Below are 11373 nucleotides of genomic sequence, written 5' to 3'. Positions count from 1 at the left end.
CAGGAAACAACGCTGCTCTTACATCAGAAAAGAAATAGAGTGCACCTAGGAAGAAAACTGGGAGCATAATGTCAGCCTTCACTAAAATAATTTGCAGTTGTTAACATCCACCGTAATTTAGTCACTAGGACTAGGGGAAGACATTACACATAAATTGGTATAAGTGATCAGAAACTGGTTTAAACCTGTAACGGAGCAAAAGTTCACTACGCATAGACCAGTTTCAAAATGGCCAAAACTGACTTAAGACAGACCTGGATGGATGTAGTATCAGACTTAACAGATTTAAGTTAAACTGGTCTGTTGAACTTCTGTCCCAGATCCCCTCCTGACACAAGTTAGGTCTCAGCCCCGCTGAATCCCAGGATGCAATGCAGGCCCCACTAACCGCCCCCTCATAAGTCAGGTGGCTAGCCTCTGCCCCAGCTTGCCTGCTCCAGCCCAGCCGGGTGGCCCAACTGTCATGCAGTTGAGGCAGCTTTCCCAGCCTTACCTGTGGTGGCAGGGGGGCAGGCAAAGGGAGAAAATGGACCCCTGCCCCATCCCTGGTTCTCCCCAGCTGGAGTCTGCACAGCAGGTGGGTGGGTGAAAGTCTCTACAGATGGGGGTTTTCCCCCACTACCATGGCTCTGCCACCCTAGGACTGCTCTCGCAGCCCCCTGTCAGCCATGGAGGGTCAGGTGGGGGGGAAATAGACCCCTGCTCTGACCCCCCAGCTGGGATCTGCACAGGGAGTGGGAGCAGGAGGAATGCCTCCTAGCTGGGGGCTTTCTCCCCTGCAGTTTGGGGTCACCAAGCTACACACTCCCCAGCACCATCCCCTTGCCAGGCTACCACCTGTGAGCCATGAGGGAGTAGGTGGGGGAGAACGGACCCCTGCCCCAGCCCTCCAACCAGGGTCTGCACAGTGGGTATCGGGGAAAGACCCTGAGGTGGGGACTTTCTCCCCCACAGTGTAGCTCCTCCAGGCTGTAAATACCCCAGCCCTGCCCCCACACCAGCCCCCTACCCGTCAGTGACGGGGGGCGGGGGTGGGAAATGGAGCCCTGCCCCCTAGCCAGGGTCTGCACAGGGGCTGGGAAGGGAAAGCTTCCCAAGCAGGGGCTTTCTCCCCTGCAGCTTGGTTCTTCCAGGCTGCAGATGCTCCAGCCCCACCCCCTTGCCAGCTCCCCACCTGTCAGCTGCAGGGGGTGTGGCTAGGTAGGGAGAATGGACTCCGTTCTTGTCCCCCAGCTGGGATCTGCACAGTGTAGGGGAGAAAGCCAACAAGGTTGACAGGCAAGGGCCTGGAAAGGGGGCAGGGCTGGGGCATTCTCTGTGGAGGGGAAAGCCCTGCAGGTGGAGGCTCTCCTTGACCTATTGTGCAGACCCTGGCTGGGGGGCCAGAGCCACCCCCAATCCATTCCCCTCTCACACACCCACTTCCTCCACCTGACAGATGTGGGGGGTGGCAAGGAATCAGAGCTAGGACCTTTGCAGCCCTGCACGGCTAGGTGTTGTGAGGGAGTGCCCCCTAGTGAAGGCATTTTCCTACCTTGGCCAACCCACAAGCGATCAGGTATTCTGTTCAATAACAGTCAAATCTATACAACTTTGAGAAAGTTGCATAGACTGAATTGATTTCACCTCAGGAATCAATTCAGTTGTCTGTACTTAGCCTAGAGAATTTTCTCACTCTACATTAGATAGGATTTTACACATTTACCAGCTAAATATGAGCTCCAAACACAGAACCTGGCACTCAGAAACAGTATGTGCATTTCTAATTCTACACACCCACCTCTCAAAGGGGTTTGGAGCCATAAATTAATTGGTGCATTACAATGACTCAGTAGTAGAGTATTTTGTGTGTGTGTAATGGGTGCTATCATTAATATCATTTGCGTTGTGCATAAAATCATAATTCTTTCTTCTGGCCAGTGGTCTGAAAGATCAGAAGATAAAACTACAACTTCTCAGACTGAATTAACTGAAAATGTGTATGTGACAATTTACCACCAACTTTATCCATTTTGCTTACAACTAAAAAATTACTGTTAATAATTTAAAGCCAGGCACAAGAAAGAAAAATCAAAGGGACCTTTTTTTGCAGGATGTGAGTACATAGACCTAAGCTGCATTGCTCCACAAACTAGCATTGTTGCAATTTAATCTTGGATAAATGATGATACCTGGAAATAACAAGACATCTCTCATTTGACTGACATGAATGATATTCTGCAATGCTATGAATGTTACTGCAGCCAGCAGTAACGATAGGCAGACAGATGGACAGAAAGACTAACTCGGTATTTGAAAGCATATTGTCTATAAAATAAGACAGGGATCTTCCAATATTTAACCATCAGGTACAATGTATGTAAACCTTTTTATATCTTTTGATACTAAAGCAAATAATAAAATTAAAAGTCAGATTGTTAATATTAGTTTAAAGATGTTTCTATTTTACAGGATCCAAAGCAAGCATTTTGTTTAAAAAGCTTAGAGAAAATAACAGAAGAATTACTTAAAAAAAATAATTTCCCAAAACTTGTACTTTAATAGATAAATGCTGATAGTCATTTTGATAATTGTTCTGGTAACAATTTGATTAAAAGTGTTGCCAGAAAAAATAATGAAAACATTTTGAAAATAGGTTTATATAATGTTTTACTCTTTAAAAAATGTAATAGGTAGGAAAAAAATTAACTGAACAATTTGAAACAGCTGAACCAGGGACAGAACAAAATTGTTTTGCACCTAGGATCACACTTCAGTGGTTATATATGTTCCAAATGAGCTACTAAAGTTATAAAATCACCTCATTAGAACTAAGTCTCTTCTTTCACATCACCACCAAGATAGGTTATTGGTGCCACCTTAATTATACCTTCAGTTCTATTGATGATACACCCTGACACTTCAGGTTTCCACTTCCAGATACTGAGAACCATAAAATCCAGATGCCATCAAACTTCCACTTTAATGCAAAGTCTTGATGGTGATCTTATTCTTTTGTGTCGACAGGTTAGCACATCTGGCTGTCATATATTCAGAACATTTTGAACTTATTTTGCTTTAAATGTTTTGAGGTGAAAGTTGTGTGTTAGAGTGTAAATTGAATGAAGCCAAAATATGTGATAAATGAGTGAAATGTGAAACACATCATGTTTACAGTTTGGAGCATTTTAAGAAAATAAGAAAAAAAGGTTAAGGATGTTGTCACATATTTGTCAGTGGGGTACCCCCAGGGGCCTGGCTTTCTCCCTTCTGTCTTTTCACATGTCCTAAGAAAGATCAAGTTTTGGCCTGGAGTAACTCCTTATCCCCCCAAGCCTCAACTCCACTGCCCTTATGCTGGACCTCACAGCTGCAGCAGGGGAATTTCTGCCAACCACAGGTGGCTTCCTTTTGGGTAGTGAAAGAGATTTTTGGTCCCCCTTGAATGGGCTAGCCTGGAATATCACTTACCCAGACATCACTCATCACCACAGGCAATCAGTAAGGAGACAAACAAGAGTATTCATCATATAGGTGAAAAAATATATACAATGAAAACTGACCATAAGTTTGGAGACAAAACAAAAAAGCAAGTAACAATTTTTACCATGTCAACTGGCTACCACCTAGTTCCCTGAGAGGTCTGCCATTATTTCCAGATATCATCTTCCTGCTCATTCCTTCAGTTCTGGCTACTGGGGACATTGACCCTCCTCCAGTGTGGGAAAAATCCAAAGATCCTGGCCACTTTACAGACAGACCTTATAATACTTCCAAGTCAGCTCCACCCCTCCAGTTAACGTTGTCCGAATTTCTCATGTTTCTCCAGAATCCTCCAGAAATGTCTCTCTGTGGGTTATCTAGCATTCTTCTGAATGATGGCCCATTTCTATCAGCTGTTTTTGCGGCAGAGGAGTTGATTTCCCTGTTATAAGCTGTGGGTTCATCAGAGCTAGGTGCCCAGGCCTGGGTACTACCTGTGACCGGGACTGTCTTACAGGTGCTGCCTCTTGTCACTGTCATCCGCCACAACTTGCTGTAAGTTTAATTCACGTAACAGGAGGCAGTTCACCATTATGCATAATCCTCCCGCAGGTAGGATTTATCACTTGCAGTAGTCACCGTCCAAGTTGAGGCCTGCCCCTTTAAGGTTGGCCAGGCTTCCCAGTTTGGTTGCCCTGTGTGTTTAAACGGCACCACTGGCTGGGAGCTCCACCACCCCTACATTCAATCCATATCCATTGGCATAACAGAAATATGCAATAACAGAAAAGGCTGGGGCCAGTTGCCCCTCTCACCGTGTCTGAGACCACTGCAGCCAGGAGCCTCCGCCCTCTCTCATCTCCTTTTTCCAGTCAAAGACAGCTGCCTTTAATTCTCCTTCTGGATACTGAGCAACCAGTCAACTGGCCTCTCCACCCAGTGTCTCTTTGCCATACCTCAAGTCAAGTTAAGTTCATTTGCATGGGGTTTTCCCAGGCCTCTCCAGGATCAGCTCCACGCTGGGTTTTCTCCCTACCTGGCAACTGGTAGCTCAGCAGCTTTTGAGTTCTCTGAGCTGGTTTTCTCCCCAACTTGGCAACTGGCAGTATCTGAGTTCACCAACATGCTCCAGAGATGATGAGGGCTGAGGGACGAACGCAGAGCCCTGCTCATCACTCTGCTACATAGGCAGACCATGCCTTTGGTGCCCAACCTGGTAATGTCTTCTTCTGCCCATCTGGGAGTGACAGTTCTTCTTGTCCCAGTGACACCATGGCAAAAGATACTTAACAGTTCCACTCACCAGCATGCCCTGCAGGCAGCAGATCCCTAGCCAGGTTCATGCAGAAACAGTGAGTCTCTGCTCCCAGAACCGTCCCCTCTGCACAGCCAGACAGGCAGTCAGTGCATGATAAGCATTCCCTGGGCTCTGCAGTCGGATTGGGGTGGAGGTCAGAATCCAAGCCCCATGTGGGCTCAGACTGTAACCCAGAGCAGACAGCTGGTGCATGGAGCACCACCTGGGGCCTGGAGGCAAAAGCTTCAGGGAATAATGAGCCCCTCAGGGGCTCCTAACACCTGCTAGTAGTAGCCGAGCATATGGGGGTGAGGAAGGGGCCAGATTGTCTCAAGCTGGCCCAGAAATCCCTGTGCAAGGACACACAAACCCTAGGACAATGGGAACACAATGGCAGATGAGGGATCTCATTGTGTTTCCCCACAGAGGTAGGGAAGCAGGAGCATGGGACCTGGAGCATCTGAGCTCTCTGGACTGATGTTGGATCATCACACTGCCAAGAGAAACCAGGTACCCTTAGGGGCTGAGCCAGGGTTTGTGATCCCCCTGGCCCCACATTACTCTGGGGGACTGCCTAGTCCAGGCAGGCCCACACAGACTAAACAAGTACACAGCAACCCCTGTGAAACTGGGATTTCCTGAGAGAAGGCAACCAAGGTACCCAGAGGGCCAGAGAAGAGCCTAGGGCATGGTCACTTTACCTGCTCTTGGTTTATTTGCTTTGCAGCTTGGGCTATGCCTGGCTGACTAAACTTTCAGTAAAACCCCATGAACACAGCTGAAACATGGTGACTCCAGACAACCTGGCTGCTTCTTTCTCCACCTGAGCTGCAAAATGGTCTCTCAGGATGGCCAGACATGAGTGTCCAGCACCAACTAGAACCCTGAGTGGACAGGGGTGGGGGGTAGGGGAGGAAGAGCCCCACAGAAGACCCCAACATCGACCCTTACTGACCTCAGCCAACTCTCTGCAAGCAGATACCACCTCCTTATATCTCTTTTCAACTACAATGAGTCATGGTGAGTGAGTTTTGAAAGCAAGAGAGCATGCCACCTCTTGAGCATGAGGCGCACAGGGCCCATTGTGGTGCTGCTGCTCAGCCTGGGTCCTGCTACAGCATCCCTCAATTCCATGACTAAACCATGTCCAGAAGGCATAAAGATATACACAGACAACATAACATGATGTATGAAGCATAGCATGGGCTTTTCAATGAGACCAGACACACCTTATTGGTGAAAGAACCACAAGAAAGCATTCATAACACTCCATGAACCCACAGGCTATCGTGGAGCTTGTTACAGATGTTTTCTTACCATACAAATTAAAAAGAAATCTGGTTATGCAAATTCTGATTACAATTCAATCATATACTGGTAGTAGCCATTAAGAGCTTGATACAAGGTTTGCTGAATGCATTTCTATGTCTGTTGTGCAGAAGATCAGGCAGTGGTCCTTCTGTCCTTAACATTTGAGTTGATACCAATGTTTGAACTCTCTAACTTTAGCCTAGTCCTCCACCACTTAAATCATAGGTATAATTACCAAGCTATCTGTGAAGCAGTCATTATATATGAACTTGACACACGCTTTCTTAGTAACTTATACAATTATTTGCTAGATAGCAGAAGAATTTTGGAGATCAGGAATCCTGCATTCTTTCCTAGTTCTGGAAAAGTAGTATTGCATGGTGGTTATAAAGAGGATATATTTGGATTGCCAGTCTGAAAGGCATCTTGCCTTAATAGATATCACTTGTGTCTAGCATATTTACATTAGTATTAATGAAAGTATTAATACCATTTTACAAGGCACTGGGAAAATGTAATCTATAATTCTGTATATAGTTCTGGTCACTCATTTCAAGAAAGCTGAATTCTAACTGGAATAAGTATGAGAGAAGGACTGGTAGAATGATAGGATGAGTGGAGAATCTGTTGTACAAGAATAAACTAAAAGGTCTTGGCTTATATAACCAAGGATAAGAGAGGATATAATTGCTGTCTATAAATACATCTGAGGTATAAACAGAAGAAAGAAGAGCTGTTCAAGCTCAAAGACAATGTCTGAATGGGAACAAATGAGTAGAAACTGGACACAAATAAATTTAGACTGTAGATTAGAAGGTTTCTTATAGGTTTAATACTCCTATTAAACTGACACTCTGAGCTTATCTCTGCTTTTGCTACTAGATACATCATAATGTTTTAAAGGTCAAATATTTGAAATATGACATTTTTGATAAACAGTGTCTAGAAAAAAACATCATAGGCTATTCACTGTGTCCCTGTTCTTTCCTCTCTGCAATTTTAGACCGTCTTGTGAAATGTCATCAATACTCTTTCAGATGAGGATAGTGCTATGAGAACCCAGAATGAATCACACTATTGAGAAGAAAGTATTTACAATAAGATCACAGACCATTTGCTGAACATTAATCAAGGCAATATGAATTAAACTGGGAAACTACTTTGGGTATTTGAGTGTCTAATTACAAATATTTAAAAGCAGCAGGATATATTTCAGACTTGTAAGCACAGCATTCAATTGCAAGATGTGTATGACTGAGTGCAGCTACATGTGTACTTTAATGCATGTGCAATAACTTTTTTACTGCACTTTAAAGCGGTGCATAAAAAAACATGCTATTATGCTAATACACAGTAATATAGGCTACTGCACATTACCTGTCACCTAAAAAACATACACTTGTGCTACTGTGCATTAGGGAAGCCTAATGCACATTTGTTTAGTACCTCACACCGGAGCTACAAATTTTAATAAACATTAGGAAAAGCGCATTAATGCACTTGTAGATGCTCCCACTGAATCCCAAACAGAAGGAGGATTTGACAGTTAAATAGGAATGTATCCAGTTACCTAAAGAGATAGGGCAAGGTGTGTACCCTCTGCAGGGCCCATAGTAACCAAATTGTCACAGAGCAGTTTTTGGGGAGAAACAGAGGTGGCCTTCTGCCACAGCTATGTCCTAGAGAGCTGGGCTTTAGTGCCCCCTAACAATTAACAAATATTAATCTATATAGCAGGATCAAATTAGTTTTGTAGAGTGCCTTTTTAACTAAGGTCAAGCAGAATAAAATGTAAGTGATGATGATGCATAGATTTCATGAAAATTCTAATTCCATCAAAAGCAGTAGGAAGGTTGTGCCGGGGGGGCGGGGGGGGGGGCGGGGTTTTGTTTTTACAGAATTTATTTTTCATTAAACAGTGTTGCCTAGCATTAATTATGTTACCATGATTCAATTATTTACGACTGCATTCCATAGCAATGGTTTTCTGTGATTTCACCTAGGACTGATGTCAGGCTTATCAGCCTATAGATTACCTGGGCTATCTGTTTAGCATGCTTAAACTTTGACAAAATATTAGCTTATTTCCAGTCTCTTAGAACTTCCCTAGGGTTCAACTGTTAAAAACAGACATCGAGAGCTCCTCAGCTAATTATTTTACTATGCTTAGTCATTCTTCTAGTGCCCCATAGAATTAAAAAAAAAAAAAAGCAGTTTTAGTATTCAGGGCAATCTTTGCCCCCTCTCTTATCCTAGCATCCTATGATCTATGTACTGTGACATCAATAGTGGTTTAACTAATTTTGATGGCATCATTCAAACTAGTTCCAATTGTTTACACAAAAATATTTTTTCTGATGAGATATTTTCTCCTTTTATTCAGCATATGAAGAATATACTGGTAGCCCTTACTGATTGGCCATTTTATCAGGCCATGTCATTTAGAAAATACGGCATATGTTTATGAAAACAAAGTAGGTGAAACTTCTGGAAACAAAATACTTTTTCTTTTGGAGGGGTGGTGGGCAGGATAGAAAGGGAGGGGCACTGTACTTGACCCGAATACTGATATGTCAATACAGTTTTCAGTTTCCTTAAAAATACCGTCCTTAAGATCAGTATCCTAAAATAATGATATCTTTTTATTATTTTTCTAGTTTTACTTGTAAGGTTTTGGGGACAGATTTTCAGCTGATAAAATTCAGTATACTACACTTTTATGTATCAATACCCATTTACAACAATCAAAAATCATGACCTAGGTTTCTTATTTTGTACTGTATACTGTTTTTTTTCATAATAGTTCTTTTTCCCTTTATTTTTTTTGGTTATAATAAAAAATCATGTTTTCTTTGTAAGTGTTTTAGTCTGTGTATTTCCAGGAATCTTTATTGCAGAAACTGGTCTTGCCATTACCTACATAAAACAACATTTGATCATTTTTTTTTGTTAAAGTATATGTCTCAATGCCAGCCCTAGCCAGCTTGCTTTATAGGCTAATAAAATCTGACAGGTGATATTTTCTATGCTCTGATATTTTACTGAAGGTGCTATGACAACCAAATTGCTTGAGAATTGCGGACATCCTTAAGGCAGTCCCAGAGATCAGCTTTCAGGCTCTTTTATCATAAGCACATTTTGGAATCTGCTTCCTCCAGAATGTTATTTCAGGCCCTAGACTAGCATGGTAGTGGGAAATTCTAGGTCTTGTAATAAAATTGTGAATTTCCCACTGCAAAGGATGATAACAAGTCTGGGTTTTATTAATACTATGGTTGTAAGTAATAGAATTCCCCATCTTCTTTCACCACCCTTTAGCTTAGTTACTGGACTTCCTAGGTTGCTTTCTACCATACCACCATCTGAAAAGAATGGGTTATTTTTTGTTCCTTTACCTAGACTCAGCCAGCCAGCCCTTACTTCAACTCAGCCTTTTTTTTTTTAAACGGAAGTGCAATGTCTCTTTGGATGAGTGAGAAAAATCTAAATCAATCCTACTCCTATCCTTGTTTTTGTTAAAGATGTTTCTGTCTTAATTCATTCTTTTGTTAAAATATTCTAATTTAAAACACTTTAGCGAGGCTGCTACAAGGAAAAATTGCATAAGTGTTCTTGTTTTAGTTTATTTTGATTATATCTAAAATAGTTATGTATTGTTCTCTTGAAGTCCAGATTCCAAGGCTTTTAAAGTTAGTTGGAACAATTCTGATTTGTTTCACTAGGGTTTGTATATGAATAGTTCATAGTTAAAATGTTATATACACTTTGTGTGATACTAGGATAAGGATAAATCAGTGCTTTACTCAGATTAGCTGATCAGAACTTTTGTGATTGTACTAACATGTGTAATAAAATGTATATAAAAAAAATTAAGTATAATATTCTGATCCTCTCCAAAAATGTAATATCATTGATATAGATACCAGTGTTGGTAAATAAAGCTTTGGACATTTTAGTGGAATGTTAATAAATATAAATCCTTGCTCTCAAAATCTTATCACAAATACTTATGTCAGAAGTGACTAGAGATCTAGCACAGCACACATGAAGGAGGGATATGAGTAGCATATATCTCTAGCAAACAAAGTTTGCATGTTAACATCTAGCCATATTATGTAAATAGTATGTTCAGGCGTGATAAGCATAATTTTTAATTATCCTGACTTCTGTGCATTTTAGTTAATGAAATTAATGTTGTATTAATCAGAGCCTGGTGCAGGGAGATTGAGATTAAGGTGTTTAGAGCCTGACTCAATGGCCATATTTCTTGCCACTCACTTTAATCATTGCTGAATAAGTCCTTCAATATGTTGCACTTAATATATAAGTTTTGCTTGGAAAAAAATAATTCAAATACTTTTCTTACTATGTTTTATAGACTAAGAATACATCAGTTTGAAACAAGTAGTCTTATTTTTTAACATATGTCTGCTGCAGTATGTTTTCTTTTTCCTCAGCAGTCCTTTCATGACTAGAGTATGCAGCAGTGCTCTCAAAAGCACTGTACCACTACCATTTTTGTTATTAGATTAAAGATTTTTATTTAATAGCTCTTGGCCTGGCTGTCAATGAAACCTCATTGAAGTCAGCAGCCCGCCCAGTTTAGAATATTTTTAAAGACTTCCTCTACAACCCAAGCACCAGGTCTGGCAGCATCTCACTCAAAGTCAGATCACTTTTGAGTTTCACTTCTGATGGAAAAAAACCTAAGACTTAATAAGGTCCCTGCCACTCATAAAAATGATTTAATGTGGTGATGGAAGGAGAAAAACCCTCAAAATGATCACAGCAAGGAAATCCAGAAACTTTAAAATAACAAGAAATTAAATATAAGACTACATTAAAAATAGTAATAATAAAATGTCCACAGTGTGAATTAGAATTTACCAGACAACTGGAAAATACTGGGATATGAGATACATTTTATATAATCCACTAGCTCTCCTTATATCACAGCAGCAAAGCAAAAATGCAGAAGAACTGCACACTACTCTAGTAATGCTTTCGCTATGCCTCTATCACTTAAAAGAAAAACAACTTCCTTTTACATTTTGAGGAGTAACCATCTGTCTTAATCAGAAGAAGCTGGTATAGTAAAATGGTATCAATACCAAATTGGAAGAGCCCTGCCATTCATTTAGCCCCAGGGCTACACTTTTCCTATCATAGATTCATAGATTCATAGATGTTAGGGTCGGAAGGGACCTCAATAGATCATCGAGTCCGCCCCCTGCATAGGCAGGAAAGAGGGCTGGGGTTAGATGACCCCAGCCATATGCCTATCTAACCTCCTCTTTAAGACC

The 11373-nt window shown here is 41.6% G+C and overlaps 1 protein-coding gene across 1 annotated transcript in view; it reads right to left on the bottom strand.

Moving 5' to 3' along the window:
- FAT4 (FAT atypical cadherin 4) overlaps positions 1 to 4054 on the bottom strand; it is a 252930-nt gene extending 248876 nt beyond the window's left edge. Inside the window, exon 1 of the mRNA XM_014522959.2 lies at positions 3978 to 4054. Within this exon, the coding sequence (XP_014378445.1) occupies positions 3978 to 4054 (77 nt within the window). The remainder of the gene's footprint in view (positions 1 to 3977) is intronic.
- Between the last annotated feature and the right edge of the window lie 7319 nt (positions 4055 to 11373).

The sequence above is a fragment of the Alligator sinensis genome, unplaced genomic scaffold (genome assembly GCF_000455745.1).
Source record: "Alligator sinensis unplaced genomic scaffold, ASM45574v1 scaffold1029_1, whole genome shotgun sequence".
Taxonomy (NCBI): domain Eukaryota; kingdom Metazoa; phylum Chordata; order Crocodylia; family Alligatoridae; genus Alligator; species Alligator sinensis.
The sequence above is the reverse complement of the archived record's forward strand: the minus strand, read 5'-3'. Positions and strand labels throughout refer to the sequence as shown.